Genomic DNA, 21,111 nt, shown 5'->3' with positions numbered 1-21,111 from the left:
ATAATCTTTTGAAATCAGGGTGCTCAACAATTTTACTTCTTTTTTGGTGCAGCCTTCTTCGGGCTTGGCAACCTTCTTTGGCTTTGGAGCCTTTGGTTTCTTGGACGTTTTTGCCTTCTTCACTTTCGATGGATACTTCTTTGGCTTTGCAACAGCTGTCTTCTTCTTTTTGTCTGTCTTCTTTGGTCGCTCTTTCTTTGCCGGTTTCTTCTCCTTGGGAGCCAAGTGTTTAGTCTTCGAAACAGCCCGCTTTCCGATTTCCCCTTCAGCGACGAAGCGCTGAGCTTGAAAGATCCGGAGGCACCCTTTCCTTTGGTTTGCACCAAATAACCTGATGCCATGGCGCTCCTCAGGTACTTCTTGATGAAGGGCGCGAGCTTCTCGGCATCGACCTTGTAGTTCTGGGAGATGTACTTCTTGATGGCCTACAGGGAAGAGCCTCCACACTCCTTCAAGTTCTTGATAGCGTTGTTCACCATCTCGGATGTCCTGGGATGCAAAGAAGCCGTTCTTGACTTTTTCGCCTTGAGGACTTCTTGGGCGAAGCCGCCGTCGGTTCTGAGGGAGCTGATGCCGTATCTGCCATATCTATGCTCTTTTCGGAACGAAAATGTTCTTTGTGAATATCCTTTCATCAGTTGCATCTTATCACTCATCTTCATTGTCATGATTATCCAAAAGTGGCGGAAAAGCAATGCTACAAAATCAAAAAGTCAACAACATATTTAGCTTAAATTGCCAAGAAACATCCCAAATATACATAAATATCATTTATTTATTTTTAGACACAAAATACAGATTTTTTCCTTTTGTCATATACTTGCGGACAATTACCTGACACTTTTTGCACTGCTTTAAAAGCTGTGGGAGTTTTCTGTCCAATATTCATTTTCTGTATATATTTTCTGCACACAGTTCTGCATGTAGGAAACATGAGGCTAGTTAATTTTGGTTTTTGCCTCATTGCATTTCACATGGGTGAAGGTTATGAATATGATATTAGAAGTTTATATTTTCGTGCACACCCAGTGTAGTTTTTAAAGTCAAAAGTTTCGATTTTATTCATCATTTTAACACATGAACCCAAAACGTGCTCAGCTTTTGAACTGAAATTTTGATTTTTGTAATTGACCGTAGTAATTTGTATGTACAGTATTTTCATTGTTTGGGATTCTTTTTAAATGCCTTTAATCCGTTGTTTCAGTTTGATGATGATTTCTATGAGAGCTTTGACCAAGATACAGAAGAGCTTCCTCAGATGATACATGATAATCTGAAAATAACTGCTTCTACCAGTACTTTGAGCTCAATTTCCTCTAGTTCTACCAACATACCGAAAGCAGCATCTGAACCCGACGGATATGAGTCTGATAAATATGAGTCAATAGAGGAGGATGTAAGTATTTGACTTGATGAGAACATAATTGTAATTCACTACAGTGCAACCTCGATTTTATTTTGTTCAGGGGATCATAGTGAGACAGCTTAAATTGTGGAAAAATGTGAAATCCAAGGATTTTTTTTTAGAATTTTGCTTTGGGACCATGAAGATTTCATATATAATACCGGAAACTGTAAAATCAAGGTTCCACTGATTCTTACTAATATCAATCCTTGAATATTATAACAATTGAAAGTTGCTCAGAATATGTATGAATATTAAATGTAAGTATTCCATTGCATATGTTGCATCAATTTACCAGAGTTTTTCTTGCATATTTTTATAATATTATTAGCTGACCTCTGTCGCATAGTGATTAGCACCTCATGTCATGATGACAGTGGTCCTGGGTTTGAATCCCAATCTGGACATGTGTGTTCTTTGCGAGTGTCCCTTTGTGATTAGCCAAAAATGGCAGGCAAAGTTAAATAAACCAAATCAATCAGTCGTTTAGAATATTAATGTAGCTATTATTTAATAATTAAATCCATATACCAAGTTCTCAGCTTAACAGTGCATTTACCAAGACAAAACTCCATGATGCTGGCTTTTGAAATCGAACCCCACTGCTACTACTTTTCAATTAGCTCCCCCAATTGTTTGCACAGTGCTGAGTCAGTACTAAAATTCTGGGGGCTCCCACCATCTGGGATACTCATCATAGACCAGAGCATTAACTATTTAGGTACATGGCAGCCCTCATGTTATTTAACTCCCATTTTTGTGTGGCATTTTGCAAATCTTGTGAAATACCTGCACCCTGGAAAATCTGTAACCAGCATCTCCACCATGTAGCCTTTTGTGACTTCAAGGGATGATGAAACTCATTTCTGGGATGGAAATGACCATGCAGTTGTCACTGACAACTTTTATTAACACAATGGCAAGTAGTGCTAGGTGTAGAGAAAGGTTTACCTGCATAGCGTCGGAACGTCAAAAGTCTGAGCCAAAGGGTAAAATACTCAACTTTCCACTTCTCCTAGTTTTCTGTCCCAGCCACCGTGTTCTCTCTTACCGCATCTCTGCATTCCAACACTCGCTGACTTCACTTCCTCGTCCACAGTTTTATTTTAGTTATGGTAAGTGGCTGTTCCCCATATAATGTGACTAATGCAAAATGGTTAGGTGCTGACACACCCTCAATTTAAAGAGAAAAATTAAAAAAGTGGATATTTTTTTCATGTTGTATCCTTAATATACAACATGAAAAAACTTGTATAGTCCACCAATCTGACGCAGTATGAGTATGAATGATAAATGTTGTATAGTGGCATTAAAAGAAAATTCATGTCATTTTGTCGCTATTGGCTGCCGTGGTATTCCATTAACAGAGGACAATTCTTTTAACTACAGCTCTCATGGAGATTTCATCCTAACCCACCTCCAATGAAATCAGACATGTATGACTCTGAATCGTATCTGGAGCCAAGAGCACGAATGCAGCCTTTACCACCAAATCCGATCAAACTGAAATGTAAGTACAATTGAAAACAGTTTTTTTTGTAAATACAATAGTTGATAGTTCAGTTCTGTTTGAATTTGAAATAAAACAAGATTTTGGCACATCACATCATGGTGTTATTGGAGCTAGTTATGAATTTGAAATGAAAATGTAAGTGTCTAGTTTAAAGTACCATTTTGTTTCTTCCTTTTTTCCTAAGATAAAATAAATTTCATCGTTACAGAGGAAGTGATAACTGGAAAAATACAGGGTTTTTGCAGATGTGTTAGATGATTATCAAACATGAAAATTGTATTGATTGATTGATTCATTGATTTGGTGTTTTAAGTCCACTTTATGCACAGTAAGGCTAATCGGGACTGCACCTACAGTTTAAAGTGGGATCCGAACCACTATGTGCCTCCACAGAGTATCGAACCGAGGACCCCTTGATTACAAGGTGACGATGCTACCACTGCGCCATCGGGGAGGCCCATGAATATTGTAGTATTATTATCTGATTACACTCAACAGTATTATGTGCATTTTGATTGATATTAAAATAAGAAATTATGGGTCGAGACAAATTAACATGAACACCAGAGAAGAGAAGGAATAACTGATCTAATACAGTATGGACACCCTTAGGATTTAAACAGCCTGAATCCTTCTTGGAATGAATGCATACAACGCCTGAATGGTGGTAAGGGGACGCATAACATTAATAATGCAGAACTTGCTCTACAGGGTGGCAAAAAAGTTTGGATACTTTTTAAAAATAATATTTATTTCAACAGCCTTAAACTGCTATATATATAAATAAATTTAAATCACTAGCTTTTGAGAAACTTGTATTGGACTAGTAATAACAATAAAAGAAATGAAAATTACAATAAGCACTCAAACTTACTTCTTTTTACCTCAATACATGTGCGAAGTAGTCTCAGAAAAGTTTTGGCAGTGGTCGCACACTTATGACAGTAATGCATGCATGCCATGTAACTATTTTGAGTGCGTCAACTGACTTGTATGGAACACAAAAAATGTCTTCTCCAAAATCGACCACGTGGAGTAATCTACGACATTCAAATCCTGCAAAATTGAAGGCCAAACATCTTGCCCCCAAAACCACAAAATATCTCTTCACACATTGCAATTGATTGAGCTGAATGCCATGGAGTCCAGTCTTGCTCAAGCATGAATTCATCTTCACTGACGAGCTTTGCTGCTCATGGTTCCAAAATGTCTGAGAAGAATTTGCTCATAGGCAGCAATGTTGATTTCGACATTCTGATTGATGAACACAAAAGGCATTTTTCCTGTTGCACAAATGCCACCCAAAACCACCACAGTCACAAGAAAATGACAGTGAGCAACAACTTTGCAGCATTGTAATTCTTCTATCCTTTCTTCAGTAATTGACAGCGGTTTTAACAGTCATACACACACTCCACAATGAAAATCTTTTCATCAGTAAAAATAACTCTTTGAAGATGGTCACTACCAACCAACCAATGCAAACGGTGTGCTTTTTCCAACTGCTTTTGTTTCAATTCATCAGCGAGGAAGTGAATGCAACCACACTTTCTAGCCTAAAATTAAATGAGGAATTAAAAAAACAAAACATGAACGTTTAAAGAAAAACTTAGATAACACGACAAGAATAGCTGAAAACAAGTCTCAGAAACCTTTTCACCACCCTATAGTTGCTGTTGAAATGCCAGGGGAAGTAATGGGACATACTGTTTTCCAACATGACCACAGTGGCTCAATGATGTTCAAGCTTAGTGATTATGGAGACTAAGAATGTAAGTTCGTCCTCATGCTGGTATATTTGGACAGTCCCAACCATGTGAATGGCAGTGGTATCGAATTTGGTTGCCCAAAATGGTTTCATAGTTAATGCCTTGAATCTTTACATGGAGTGGTATGCTGAAAACCACAATACAACATCCCAAAGCATGGCATGACCACCACTTGGCAAGAGATAATCATGGTTGTAAGCCTGTCTGTTCTGCAGTTGAGAATAATATGAAGTTGCATTCATCAAATGCATTACACATTTCCATTGCTTGCTGATTTTGTGCTTCTGGCACCACTGTTGTTATCTTTGTGCATTCACATTGTTTCAAGAGGTTTAGCAACATCCCCCCGCACTCTTCATTGAGGCTGGGTCCTGTAGATGCATCAACAACATTCATTGCATTAAACGAGCATTTCCGTAAGACAAAGAGAATACTGATGTAGTATGAGTGAAAATGTATGAAAAAGATAATGTAAATGCTGTTAATAACCAAGTTGCTTAATAGGAACTTTTACTTTTACTTTTCTCTGAATCTGCTGGGGAAAAGAGTGAATCCGGGTATTTTTGCACAAAAGTGAGATTTAGTACAGAGCATTGATGTCATACACAGATACATTATACAATTGATAATTTCTTTGTTCTTTTGCAACAATATACAATTGTTTAGTTTCTAAAGTTGCTGCATTTTATCTGAAACATACTTGTAAATTACAACAGAGAATGTGGTGAAATAGTTTGCTTTAACTGAAATTGTATTATTTGCAGTCCAAAACTATTATTTTTTTTAGCACAATATGTAGTTTATTGTACTGAGTGTTTAAGGTTTTATATTTGTAAAATGTTAAGATTTTTAAATGTTTGTTATTTCAAATAATTTTCAGAATATCACAGACAACTATATTTAGACTGGTAATGTTATTATTGAAACTTGTACATGTGTTTTGGAAATGGGTTATAATCTGTTAGTGTTGACGTCACTTTTCCATCACGGCAGAGGAAATGTATGAACTTGCCTGAATATTTTCAACTAATGATGGGCAGTGTTGGAAAACAAAAGAAGGTAGGGTAATTAACAGGAGCGTGGTAACGGAAAATGGAATGCCAGAATGGTGTTATTGGTTTGCATTTATTCTGTTTCTTTTTGGTAATATGCTGAAATATTGATTACTTGCTGAAACTTTAACGTATTTTCATTTGTTTTGTACAACGTTAATACTATATTAAGTTCTGTGTTAGAGATTGTGATTTGAAATGCTGTAAGAATTGTTCTTTTTGCCTCTTCAGGCAATGCAAAGAAACGTAAGTAAATCTTTACATTGCTTGTAAGTCCACATACGATAGGAAATACAAGTATAAGTTATTATAAAACTGTGGCTAACTTTGAAAACCATGTTTTTTTTGTTTTGTTTTTTTGTTGTTTTTATGGTTTTTGTACCCAGCAAGCCCTGATGAGGTTTCTTCTTTCAGCTCCTTTGGGTGTAGTGATGTGTATGAAAAGTTTGTAGCCTGTATAGTGATGAAATATACTTTCCAGAACAAGGCAGAAGATAATATCTTGTCATAAATCAGTAATGCTAAATGAGCTAGTTCCAGCTTATCATTTGAGCATGAATTGAATATTGTGTATTTTTACTCTTTCAGGTCAGGTGCCTTTGACGGAACCACCTCCCCCTCCAATGCAACCTACTTCACCAGAAATAGTTTCCACTCCACCAAGAAAGAAGAAGGTAGGTATTTAACGTGGTAAAATAAACAATAATAGGTAAACGTTAAATTCTAAACTGCATGAGCTTACAACCTGTTTGATGGCCTTGACTTACAAGTAATAATTCTTTGAATGTGTGCTTTCATTAGTGTTTTTATTCACGTTACTGTTATGTAACTGAAGAATAAAACTTTACCAATTTCAGGAACTACAGCTGAAAATTACTTTTATTGGGTTTTGTAATGTGTATTTGGTTATAACACAATATTCCAAAGGTTTCAAAACAGTCTTCATCAAGTAAGAAAATGAGGAACAAACCACTCTGTCTGTCGCAGATGTTAACATTTTGCTTCTTTTAATTATAATACCTTTCACACCTTTGGCTTAAGCCAATTATTGAAATTAAATCCCTAGCACATGATCTTCAGTAACCATAATTTTAATTTAATAATGATATTAAAATTTACACACTGTATACCGCGTTTGTTACAACCTGTCCCGGTTCCCACGCTAGTTGCTCCCTGGCTTTTCTCGGTGCTGGGGAAAGTCAAAGCCAGGCAGCCAATTAAAGTACGCAACGTCGCAACAGCGTCTACGTAAGTGCCTCTCTTCTGGCTTCCATTCGCTCCTCGCTGCCCAGCAGACGATTTTTTCCTAGTTTCTCATTGGCACCGAAACTGTCGAGCGCTCCCTAGCGCGGGAAAGGGGACAGGTTGTAACAAACGCGGTATAGTTCTACCTTTAAGATAGAAACCTACTAGACATTTTTGGTGTTTCCTTGTGCACCTGTACATGCAGAGAACAATACATTGGCCAAGCTAAATTGAACATGTCATCTACAGGGTGGTGCACGAAATGATCCCCCATTTTGTTCTTGGATAAAAACTATATTATAAAGAAGCTTTCAATGAAACGTATCACCAAAAAAAGGTTACACTTAGGGAAAATGTACTACTGCAATACATGCACAATATGACCACTGTTGTTATTGGTAACCTCAGTCAAGCGAACAACAATGTTACCAATTACCCTATGACATATGAGTTCCAGCTTGAACCATAACATAAGTCTTCTCAGTTCCATTAAATCTTGCAGCTATTTTCGGAAAATCTTTTCCACACCATCCAAATGAAAGTGTGCCTCGTCAGAAAATCAAATATTGTTCAGTGTTGGCGTTGTTATCCTCAGCCCAATGAACGAAGGCAATTCTCTGCTGTTTGTGTTCATTTGTGAGTTTTTGCACCATGGTAATCTTGTACGGATATGTGTGGAGGTCATTTTTAAGAATATGTTGAACAGAGTGTCTTGATATCCCTAGTTGTATTGCTGCTTTTCTAGCTGATTTGCCGGGACTCCTCTGCATAGTGACTTGAACATCCTCAATATTCTCAGGGGAATGTACACGCTTCGATTCCCATACTGGTCCTTCCATTCGAAACTGCAGTTTGTGGATGTGCACGAAAATGCCTCCGAGTCACAACAATACTTTTTGTTTCAGCAAAAAGTAGCACAGTTGCTGTTACGTCATAAGTAAATTTCGGATTGATATGCACTAAAAAATGTCAACATATGCATGCAACTATGCACTAAAAATTGCAATAATATGCCGTAAAATATGCAATAAAGAAGTAAATATGAAATAACAAATTCTGCCTTTAAATGATCAAGTTTATTGCAAGTACAAATGTGAATGAGTTACAGTGGCATAAGATATTGATGTATGTAAAAATTTAACATATAACTCTACGTCTATTTATATAAAATAGGGATGGAACCAATTAATCGGTACTCTATCAGTGTCTGCCAATATAGGCATATCGGTTTATCGGTAAAATTACCGATTATTTTACCGATCCGATATATCGATAAATATCTGGTAATTTAGTGCAAAATTCTGCAATTTTGTTGTAATTTCTATGGATAATCTCCATGCCCTACTTTCTAAAAAAGTAAATGTCTAAATATGCAATTTCTTTTTCTCTACAGTCATCTTGAAACACACATTTATTAGGGAGGTCAATGAACCTTTCAGGTTCTTCAAGGACCATTTCTAATTTTATATCGGATCAGTAGAATATCGGTTATCGGTATTAGTAAATTTTATATCGGTACTTTATCAGTATCGTCCAAAATTTCATACCGGACCATCCCTAATATAAAACAACAATTGGACTAAATTTGACATGTAATACAAGAAATTGTAATACACTGAACTGTACCTCTATTTACGATGAAACAATATTTGGACTCCGAATTAAAGTTACTGACCTTTAGAGTTGCAATACACAACTATGTTGTTTTTTTTTCAAGATTTTGTGGCAAAAAATTTTTCGCCTGTCACTTAACACATTTTTGTACAAGGAAAATGTTCTTTCCATCTCACAACTTGTTAGAGGGCAATATTTTAACGAAGAAGTGTCACTTGCTGAGAAATCTGGAAAGTCTTGATTCCCTTTTCCTTGAAGCACCTGACTAACATGTGATACAAATTTTAATTCTGGATTGTTTGTAACAATTGATTCTGCCTTTTGAATAAATGCTGCTCCAACTGCCCCTGGAGAAATTTCGGTTGTCACTGATTTGAAGAGTTCCAATGAGGCGGAGAGTCCTAGGCCACGTTCTTCCAATTGTGTTATTCACTTTCGAAGTTGACTGAATTGAGCTTTGACTTTTGATATCGTCTGCATTTCTGGCTTGCACAGCTTCCTGAATACACTTAGCTTCTCCAGGACCCAATTTACTCAGTATCGAACGTAAAATGAGACCAGATTTTGTTGGGGGTCAAGCTTAAGTGACAAATGCAAGAACCCTACACTCACATTTGAGAGAGGATAATTTTTCTCTAATTCTACCATTAGTTCCAACCCTGGCATTAGGGTGTAAAGTTAAAAAGTATACCCTTGGTGGAAGAAAGTTTTGACTTTGCCCCAATAACACAAATGCGTTCAAAAATAAATAAATCTTCAATGAAAAAAAAATCGGTCTCAATCATGTGAATTTGTTAGAGGGGGCCAGGGCCAGGCAATATTTGATCCACATTTACGTAAATCTATTATACAATTTTGGTAAATTTTCCAAATTTGCTAGTTAGCAGGAAAAATAATAAACTCCTTCTCTTACCGCAAAGAAAAAATCAAAATTACAAAATACTTACTCGTTTAGCGCAGACTTTACAGAAGACATTTTCTCCGTTAATTGATAGGCTTCCATCACCAGCAATCCACTGCTTCAGGAGAAACAATTTTGAAGATTTCTCTTTTGGCATTGCACACGATGTATACACAACACAACTACTTTCTCAACTGGCTACTTGAGGTCAGTGATTTATGCCTGAAAAGGTGGCAGGTCTTGTATCGATCCGATGTGAATCACGCACCCGCTGCACATGGCGCTGGAAATTCCAGAGAGGCATTTCCTCTGATAATGTGATAAAGATAAAGCTAATTTTAACTTCGAAACCAGGAAATTCTGTCCACACATTTCCAGGAACCGGTTTCAGTGAATGAAGTTTTTAAAAAGTAGAAAATGTACAATCGTTAATTGAATTATGCATTTATATGCATTAACATTAAATATATGCACTAACCTCCAAAATATGCACTATAAAAGCTGCACCATTTGACCCCAAAAAATCTAGAACGCATAGTTTTTAACAAATCATATCAATGTACCCTTGTAAATAAAACATACAAATATACTAAAATACTAAATCTAGTCATAAGTCTTCCTTTGTCTGCCATGTTGTCTACTATAACCCCCTAGTGGCAGCATCATGAATTACTATTCACATTTCATCACACTACTTTTCCAATGAATACTGCAGCTTTTGTTGGTACACATGACATGATTCCTCATCTTAGATGTAAAATAAAGAACAAATGGGGATCATTTTGTGCACCACCCTGTATAAGGACTGGATAAAAAGTAGTGGCAACATTGCTATAATTTGTACAAGCCTTTATCGGCACGGGAAACGCTAGTTACATTGCTTTAATGTAATTGCCCCTCATGTCGATGCCCTTCTGCCACACTTGTGGAAGGCATCGTACACAGTGGGTCCATCTCTGTTGATGACCCGCGGTGACTTCCTATGGCACAGATGATGTCTTCTCTTGTGTTACAATGCTTCCCGTGAAGTAGTTCTGTCATTTTTGTGAAGAGATCATAATCACATGGACTCATATCAGGTGAATACAGCAGGTGGTCCCAATACCGGTCATGCAGGGGATCCATCACAGCCTTAGCAGGGTAACATTTTGCATGAGTATGGGATGAAGGTGGTGTTCCAAGAAATGTTGTCACCACATGCCTCACGTATTCCCTGGCCACAGTCTTGTGCACTACGACCATGTGCCACTTCTGCAGCCCCATAGCTCACAGACTCATGACTCAAATGTGACAGCATTGTTGCCACTACTTTTTATCCAGCTCTTGTATTTACCATGGGAAGCTACTTGAAAACAATAGTAGTGAACTATGTTTTCGAAAAATAGGAAGGAGTGGCGATGTGTGCGATTTAATGCACATTGACCATGCATCTCCCAACAACAAGCCCCTTGGTAACCCTTGCCCTTCATTATGCTAGATGACTATCACACCACATACCATGTGATCTTGATCCCAGGACAGTAGCAAACCACTTGAAACAAATGAGTTTCATTTGATCGTACCTCGTGTTTTTAATTTGTTTGTATCACATTTTGGACAAATAGATAAATGTTTTCTGCCAGAAATTATTAAGTGAATAATGCTGTCGATTTCCAAGAACTAGAAATTTTAGTACTTGAATTAGAATTTAAGAATTGCTTCAATAAAAGAGTTTCCTTTTTTTGTAATTTGTAATTTGTTTGACATATTCATATTCATTGGGAAATGAGAGAGCGGTTGTATATAATTACAGAGAAACTTACTATTCACGTTTTCCATGAAGCAGTTTTTAATTTGTCCTATTAATTTTGGTGCCCACTGCCACCATCCTCATTAGAACTTGTTGCATTGTTGCTTGATGCAAAAGAACAAACTAAATACAACTTCGTGGAAAATGTGCGTACTAAGTTTCTCTGTAATTGTTTAACATATTTAACAAGTTTGGCAGAAAAAAAAACGTGTTTATTTTGAATGCATATAGATAAAATAAAATTATGTCAAGTTTATGATAATTATCTTGCTTTTGCAGAATTCATCAGAAGAGAAACAAGGTAATAAAATATCAACTTTCCTTGGAAGATGGATGTCAAACAACCCTCCTGATCAAGGTAAGTGAATTAACTTACATATCAAATTAATTGTGTCATTGTTGTGATTGTTACATTAGATGAATTACCAGGAATTGTGTACAATAAGAACAATTTTCACTTATATACACACACACAAACGTATATTTTTGAGTCTATGTGTCCTGGGTGATTGAAATAGACTGGTGTTTAATTTCCGTTGCATCCTGCTTTTGTTTATGTTTGCCAAATTTACCAAGATTTCTCTTATTTTAGAGATGTGATAAATCAGCTTAACTCTTAAGTTAAAATTGGAAAGTGTTTTTCCAACTTCCATTGAGACAAAAGTATAGGATGACCAGATACATACCTTCAAAAAAGAGGACTGAGCATGGCGAAAAAGGAGGACAAAGTCATGAAAATGAGGACGTCGCAAAAAATAGCAACACATTTGCCATTACTCATAATTTAATCAATATAAAAAAATCTTACCAACATTATGCTCACAGATACTTTTCAGGTGATCTCTTTCAATAATTTCCTCTTACCTTTAAGCAAAGAAAGCAATCTCCTAATCTGTTATTTAACAAACGACAAAGAATATCTACAATTTGAAGCACAGAATATTACTCCTTTTCTAATTCTTGGATATTTGCATGAAATCTCGTCACAAGTTAATACAAATGTAACAAGTAAGATTCGCTTTAACTTATTTCCAAAAACCAAATTAAAATTTTAGGTAATTTAGATTGGGTAGTGAAATTGATTTTAATGGCACGAACATTCCTAGCACTCTTTCAACAGCAGGGAAAGTAGCAGCCACCTTACACTTTACCTCATTTTTGTTTCTTCCATCCTATCCTTTAAAAGCTGGATATTTTCTTGCAAGATCGTTGTTGAATTTACACTTTTGCTTCGTTATTTCATGAAAGAAAATATTACTTAACAATCAAAATTCTCACTACGCGTTTCTGTATCGCGGATGTATAACTCGAAGAGGAACTGGCCGACCTCCGTGGTGGAGTGGTTAGCACACCACGCCACAACAACAGCGATCCCGGATTCGAATCCCGGCCTGGTCATGGGTGTTCTTTTTGAGTATCCCTTCATCAAAATCATTATATCATCGTTCATACTCATCTTCGCGATTAGCCAAAAGTGGCAAAAAAGCAAAGTAAAATAAACCAAATCAATCAATTAAAAAGGAACTGCACAGAGTACATGCGTTCCAGCAGTCTCCGAGGGCGAAGCAATGAGTTTGAATAATACTAATGACTACGGTGCGGAATTTTGCCTATTTGTCATTTTTATGCCTTTGTAATAAATCATATGGCCTAAAGTTTAAGGTTCGTTTCATGATGTTTATAGTTCGAAAACACATTTTTATAGTGCCTATAAATGCCCATTTTGAGGGTTAGTGCCTATTTTGCTTAATGGTGTCAAAAAATATATATTCTGCAATTTTTGCATACTTCAGCTTTCTTTACGTGTCTTTGGCTTTCCCCACATTGAAGGATGTAAGGATTTGTTGATGCTGTACTGACTGAAATCTAGTATTCGCCAGATTTGAGGGTCTCAATTGGAACATTGTTTAAATTATTTTTTTTGTTACAATGGTACAAATTGTTTTTTTCATCATTTGTTCAAATTCGCACAGTTGTTAGCACAATCTCTTTTTGTGAGAATTACTTTCACTGACGATTCCCGTAAATGTGAATTTCGATTAAAGAAAACAAAAAACTGTTTGTTAGTGCACTTTTATGTATAAACTGAAGTGCTAACACTGTATAACTGTGCATTGTAAGAAGAAAATTGAAATAAGTTCACATTCAGTGCCTGTTTTAATGTCGGTTTTATTTTAGGGTGCCTTTTCAGTGCCTTTTTAAGTGCCTATTTTCATCATTTTGGTGCCTATTTGACTGCCGAGGTTTTTAGTGCCTATAAATCCGCTCCCTACTAATGACTCCATCGGGAAAGTGATCGTGTTCAATAGGTAGGTAGGTAGGTGAGCATTGTTCGAATACTAACGTGCCCCAAGTCATAGGCTATGCCTTAAATGATGACCGTTATATGTGGAAGGATTGTCAATGCAGCACATTTGCTATGGTCAATTCTATACTCTTTCCAAAAAAAGGAGGACATTTAGGTATTTCTAAAAAATCTGCCCGGACGCCAGACAGACACCTAAAAAGGAAAACATGTCCGGATAAAAGAGGATGTCTGGTCACCCTACAAAAGTACCTTAATGTTGTCAATACATTTAACACTACACTTAGGTTCAGTCAGAATGCTTAACAGCCTGCAAGTTGCAAGAAATCTGGCAGAAATTCATTAACCTAGATCACATCTGATATGTGTAATGATGTTTTTGGGAGATTTCTCACTGAAGCGACACGTGATTGGTGACAAGTGATATGTGTTCACTTGGAAGCAAGTCGGCCCCTGTGGCAGAGTGGTTAGCACATCGCGCTATGCCAGGGGTCCCACATTCGAATCCCGGCCTGGGCATAGATGTTTGTGAGTGTCCATTCACCAATTTCATCATATCACTCATCCTCATCTTCACAATTAGCCAAAAGTGGCACAAAAGGGAAGTAAAATATAGCAAACCAATGAATCAATCACTTGGAAGCAAACCCTCAGTAATCAATTGAACCTTTTGAACCAAAGCAAGATGACAAGCTGCGCATGCCGCTTGTCGCTTGTGTGTTGCTCGGATTGGGCTGTTTTCTCAATACCGTGCATCGTGTCGCCTCAGTTTTTTGTTTGCGTATGCACAGTGAATGTTTCACCCCAACAAGCTATATTTATACTCTAAAAGAACTGGAGGCCTTAACAACATTTTTGAACCTCTAATTTGTTGATATAATAAAGTATCAATCAATATGTACAATGTTTCAAGATTTAAACACAATGTTCTTTTGGCTTTGTCAAGTTTGTTGGTGCAGTTATCACAATTTGCCTTCAACTTCATGTAAAGAGGCCATGTTTTTGGCTATTTAGAACGTGACTGGTTTTGTTTGAAACAGCCAGTGCTTGGAGGCAAGTCAGGCCAAAGTAGATCAGTCAATGTGGCAGGATACCTCTGCAGTGTTTCTCAACCACTCTACAAGGCCCTGGTTTCACTTATACTGGGCGATGGCAGGGTTCAACTGGTTGACAAATGACATAATCCTAATTTCATATTTGAGTTGTGAGTTTGTATTTTTGAAGTCCACTTTATGCACAAATAGACTAATCAAGACTGGATCTACAGTTTAAAGTGGAATCCTCACTACCATGTGCCTCCACCGGGTATCAAACCCAGGATCAATTGATTACAATGAGATGACGTTGCCGCTACGCCATCCATATTTGTCAACAAGCCTAGATGTAATCGAACTATTACGCTTTATGATTGTGAGAATTTATTTATCAGTGTTCTGAATTTCAATGGCACATGTTAATTCATCTATAAAATGTTAAATACTGGAAAGGTATTTGTGAGGAAAATTCTTGGGATCCAGGAGTTGAGAGAATTTACCAGGTCACAGGTTTGAAGTTGACAACCACTACTGGTGTTTAGGTCTACGATTTATCCAGGCTGGAAAGGAAAGCGATAAGTCTAGCGTACCAGGATAAAAGTACCAATAATAATAATAAAAGTAACATTAATAATGGCTTCATTATTATTATTATTATTATTATTATTATTATTATTACTACTACTACACTACTACTAAAGGTAAAAAAGGGTAAAGTGCTCCTCTGTGCTTAGCACCACGCCATGAAGGCGTGTGGGGGTAACGCCCCACACTTTCTTGATCCGGTCATGAGTGGGGGTGATGTGATCAGCATCACGCCCCTGACCACCTTTACCCCCCAGGGTTTCCCCCAGGTACCCATGTCATTCGATGCTGGGTGGGCGCCGGGCCGCTTCCAACGTTAGAAAAGTTCCCGGATTTGAATCGGCCGGTGATCGAACCCGGGACCTTGAGCATGGTAGTCAGACGCGTTACCGACTGAGCCACCGCAGCCACAAGTACAAGTAGTAGTAGTGGTAGTAGTAGTATCAAAGACATTATCCTCATAATTTATGCAAGAGGGGGTAGAAGTCTGTGCTAAAGCATTTGTTTGGAACAAACGATTTGAAATATTTTTTCAACACCGTCAATTTCACATTAGCTAATAATGGAAATCAAGCACACAAACTATTTTTGAATGGCAGAAAATGAATGATAAATGCATTCCAAAGATACATGTGTAACTTTCATGTACAACATATGTTTTACACATATGCAACATGGAGCAACATAAAATAGAAAATACATATGCAACAAGCTAACACAAAATTGTGTACGTATTCAAAGCTTATTCAATACAAATATACATAATTATATACATATTATTTAAATCCATTACATTACTGAAAACAAGTAGAATGTGAGCGAAGCGAGAAAGGAAACTTTTAGATCCAATTTTTGCAATTGAAAACAATATTGTTTTAATAGGGTACAAATAATTTCACTGGATGCCATGGCATTCTCTCTTTTACAACTTTTTTTAGATCATTCGGCACCCATGGCCAACTCCCGCCGCCCCTAGCTACAGCTCTGAACTTGATGAAAACGAGAAAAGCAGGTAATGCGAGCGAAGCAAAAAGAAAATTTTACAAAATGAATTTTTATTTGCGTAAAATTTGAAATCGAAGGGGTAATTGCTCCTCTGTGCCCCCCTTCAGGTGCCCTTGGCCGTCAATTTTTATCTCCCCCCTTGCTACCCTAGAATTGACTTCCGTCGAAGGTGGGGGGGGGGGGCAATGACCCTCTGCCCCCCTGTGGTTGCGCACTGTGTAATACACACACATTTAAGCAATATATGTTTACTTTAGATACTTTAGGCTCACTGCCATTGTTATTCAACCTTATTCTGCACAGTTTGTTTGCTCCACTAACCTTGGATTAATGAGAGTACCGCGCTCCCCCTCCATCCAAACCGATTCTACAGGGTGGCTCAATAAGTCACTTAACACCCTCAGTACAAGGCCACTGCGGCATGGAATTTGAAATTGCCGATGACCAATCGTTATCTGGCCAAGGGGGAACCACATTGACGCCACCCACACGGTCGGCGGCCATCTTGATGTCTGCCATCTTGAATTCAACTTCAGAATTTTAAATGGGAAGAGGGTCGTGCGACATATCAAAATGGACTAGAATTTCACGAGAAATGCAATGGTGAAGGTTTTTTCGACGTATCTTTAACCAGTAAAAAGTTATGACTGAATTCTTGTACCAATTTGCTCCTTTTCGAGGTGTTAGAAAAATGCCTCAAAATTTGTTTAGCGCTTCGGTAATGCATCGAGATCAAAGTGACGTCTATGGAGAGACGTTCGCATGCCATTGCACATTATTGTAATCGGATACATCCATGAAGAGCTGTGCATTATGAATGGTTGTCGCGAACAATTTACAGTGTGACGCTTCCATTGAATTAAAAGTCCTTCACAGTGACAAGGCTAATGTTTATGTTCATAAGGAAGTTCATAAACAGAATATTCGATGATTTTTATCTGATAACCCATTTTCGACAGATCAAAGCTGAATGATTAGTGTTGGTAAGTTAATGGTGTGGCGTGCTGTGTGGAACACGATTGGTTAGTCAATTTTCCATCAAAGGAACCTTAAATGCTTAGGGCTACTTGGATTTGTTAAATAAACAGTTTTTTTCATCCTTGCTTATGGAAAAAGGTACTTTTTACAGAGTTTTTTCAATAGGGAAGAACACCAGAACACTTATGGGAACGTTATGAACCAGTTTTTGTCCAAAGTTAGTTATCAGATGACAAGGGTCACATATTCTGTTTATAAACTTCCTTATGAACATAAACATTAGCCTTGTCACTGTGAAGGACTTTTAATTCAATGGAAGCGTCACACTGTAAATTGTTCGCGACAACCATTCATAATGCACAGCTCTTCATGGATGTATCCGATTACAATAATGTGCAATGGCATGCGAACGTCTCTCTATAGACGTCACTTTGATCTCGATGCATTACCGAAGCGCTAAACAAATTTTAAGGCATTTTTCTAACACCTCGAAAAGGAGCAAATTGGTACAAGAATTCAGTCATAACTTTTTACTGGTTAAAGATACGTCGAAAAAACCTTCACCATTGCATTTCTCGTGAAATTCTAGCCCATTTTGATATGTTGCACGACCCTCTTCCCATTTAAAATTCTGAAGTTGAATTCAAGATGGCGGACATCAAGATGGCCGCCGACCGTGTGGGTGGCGTCAATGTGGTTCCCCCTTGGCCAGATAACGATTGGTCATCGGCAATTTCAAATTCCATGCCGCAGTGGCCTTGTACTGAGGGTGTTAAGTGACTTATTGAGCCACCCTGTAAAGGAATAAGAGGTGGTGTTTCATTTCAACCCTATCGCCGCGATCACCCACAGGTAGGTAGAAAAACTAAATATAATAACCAAAACTAGAAATCAATACGAAGTCAATCAAACAATATGATCCCCCCCCATTTTTGTGTGAAGATATATAGAATTGATATAAAATTTTGTCCCCCCAAGAAATCCCCATGACTTGCTGTGTCATGACACCCCACTGTGGGCACCCCTGCTCGTATAAATGTTACATTAGTCATGAAAAAGTATATATTTTGAAGTTCCTTTAGAAAGAATAAAGAAGGGATGACCAAAACCACGTATGAAAGTTTGAGGGTCATTTCACACGATTTTTCACTTTGTAATGTAATGTTCTGCGACATCAACAAAAGCAGTGCAACTCTGGTGGAATTCGAGCATGCACCTTCTGTCACATAGGATGCATATCAGCAGTATTTGTTGGGCGAGAAATAATAGAAAATAACTTCCTGAGCACTGCAAATCCATAATGTAATTCTGATCTCGCTTTCTACTATTACAGAATAAATACGGTGGTTAAAGAGTGAAAGCTTTGTTTATGCTAAACACAATGGAGGGAGAAGGGGGAGGTGGCATGGGTTGGAGACTTATTGTTTACACAAGAGGATATTCTCCTCTTGGTCCACATAGCAACAGGTCTCATTGAATAGGAATCATGTTATTCACTCTTGATCAGCGTAGTAACAGCTTTACGACCTACAACTAAGGAAGCCATTTCTTGAAACTGGATTGTACTGTGCATTATATACGAGATATCATTTATTTTAAACTTTTACCCATCAAAAACTAGGGTGCGCATTATACACGCATGCGCACTATACACTCATAAATACGGTATTCCCTTGTATCTATAAACTTTGCCAAGAAAATATTTGGCCACCTTTTTACTGAAGGCACACTTTGACATGCATTTCTAGTCAGTCACTGATTTCATAGTGCAAAACAAAGTGCACAGTATACAATCTTGCACAGCAACTTCACTTCTTTCGAGTATACATTTAACTCGTATCCAATTTTGTTCAGCTATGTAAATAGTCACTACATTAAGCAATATGTAAAATGATCCTCTATTAATATTTTAGTTAGTTTCATGTTGCAATATTACAACTAACTAGCTAACTCTCTAGCCTTCTTAAACCCGAAGGTAAATACCGTAATATTGTATGTATCACTATTGTGATCCATGCGAGCAAAAACAAGAGTTTTTTACCACATTAAACACATTCATGACTTGGCTGGAATTGAGTGTCAAGAAACTTCCTAGGTGAGAGCAAGAACACTATCGAGCACTAAAGCCCATGCACACAGCAGGATTTTTATTTATTTATTTATTTATTTATTTATTTACTGCCCTCAACAGAGGTAAACCTCCAATTACAGACGGCAGGAAAAAAATACAAAGAAAACAATACAATTAGCAAATATATAAACATACATCCACCGATAATACAATTAATCAATAACATAATCAATAATTAAATTAAACAATCTGAAGCTTTCTCTTGTCTTTCACCATACAAGAACAAAGACTTGTGCAATAATTACAACACAATTAGCAAATATATAAACGTACATCACCGATAATACAATTAATCAATAACATAATCAATAATTAAATTAAACAATCTGACGCTTTCTCTTGTCTTTCACCATACAAGAACAAAGACTTGTGCAATAATTACATACATAAAATACCTATAGATACATAATTGTAGAATACAATGGAAAATAATGGGAGAATAGTGATACCGGAATGATTACAGTGTATTTTGTCATAATTCTGTTTCAATCATTTTTTTATATAGTGTGAATGGCAATGATAAATCTAAGGCCTGGTTATTCATTGAAAGCGTATTATACAAATCACACATTCTACTTAATGGGCTGCTTTTATATTTCTCAGTTTTGGGAATTTTCGGAATCAGTAAGTTTCGCCCACGTAAATTACTTTTCCTGGTATTGAATTGTAGTTGACTGAGGAAATAACTATTGTCTAACATACCGTTTACAGTTTTATGTAAGTATAAGTGATACAGAATATTCCGCCTATTACAAAGGCTTTTAAAATTAAATTCATGCAGCAAATTTTGATATGGCACATTATATTGTACTGGCTTTTTATATTTTATATAATATAAATACCTCAAAAATTTCTTCTGTGTTCTCTCCACAGTATTTTCATGTGATTTGTAGATTGGTGACCAGATAATAGAAGCATATTCCAGTCTACTTCTTACAATACTGTTGTATATGGTTGTTATACAGTTTATACTTCTGAAATTCTTAGTATTTCTAATAACAAAGCCTAGTATTTTGTATGCGTTATTAACAACATGTGAGATATGCTGTTTGAACGTCAAGGAAGAATCAATAAGAACACCAAGGTCTTTTACTACGAACACCTGAGGAAGCAATTGACTATTTACAGAGTATGTATAATGAATAGTGTTTCTCTTATTTGTTAACTGCATAAAGCAACACTTCTTTATGTTAAAACTAAGATCATTTATACAACTCCACTCATATAACGCATTTAGATCTTCTTGCAGTTTTAATGTATCTTCTACACTAGTAATCTCTTTATATAATTTTACATCATCAGCGTAAATAAGGCATTTTGAATACTTAACATAAGTTGGCAAATCATTTATAAACAACATAAATAATAGAGGCCCGAGATTTGATCCTTGGGGCACACCAGAGTTTACATAATACTCACGAGATATTGATTGTTTATATGTTACATATTGCTTTCTTCCCTGAAGATATGATTTGAATAAGTTTATTAAATTGATTGTGAACCCAAAAGTTGATAACTTACGTAAAAGAAGATTATGTTTAATTCTATCAAATGCTTTAGCAAAATCAATATAAATTGAATGCACACTTGATCTATTATAAAAGGCATTGTGGACATCTTGAACAAAATTTACTAGGTTAGTTGTAGTGGATCGGCATGGATAAAAGCCATGTTGATTGCTACTTATGTAGCTTCTAACATGTTTAAAAATCCTTGAATACAAAATTTGTTCCCACACTTTTGCTGGAGCACACAGAATGGCAATCGGTCTGTAGTTTTCAATTT

The 21,111-nt window shown here is 36.8% G+C and overlaps 1 protein-coding gene across 1 annotated transcript in view; it reads left to right on the top strand.

Annotated features, from left to right (window-relative positions):
* LOC145991069 (uncharacterized) overlaps positions 1-21,111 on the top strand; it is a 167,179-nt gene that overhangs the window by 104,409 nt on the left and 41,659 nt on the right. The window contains exons 9-12 of the mRNA XM_083126790.1: positions 1,205-1,396; positions 2,795-2,915; positions 6,328-6,413; positions 11,568-11,646. Of these exons, the coding sequence (XP_082982916.1) occupies positions 1,205-1,396; positions 2,795-2,915; positions 6,328-6,413; positions 11,568-11,646 (478 nt within the window). The remainder of the gene's footprint in view (positions 1-1,204; positions 1,397-2,794; positions 2,916-6,327; positions 6,414-11,567; positions 11,647-21,111) is intronic.

This window comes from Lepisma saccharinum, chromosome 8, assembly GCF_977018435.1.
Source record: "Lepisma saccharinum chromosome 8, izLepSacc3.1, whole genome shotgun sequence".
Lineage (NCBI taxonomy): Eukaryota > Metazoa > Arthropoda > Insecta > Zygentoma > Lepismatidae > Lepisma > Lepisma saccharinum.
Note: the sequence above shows the minus strand (reverse complement) of the source record. Positions and strands in the feature narration are given on the sequence as shown.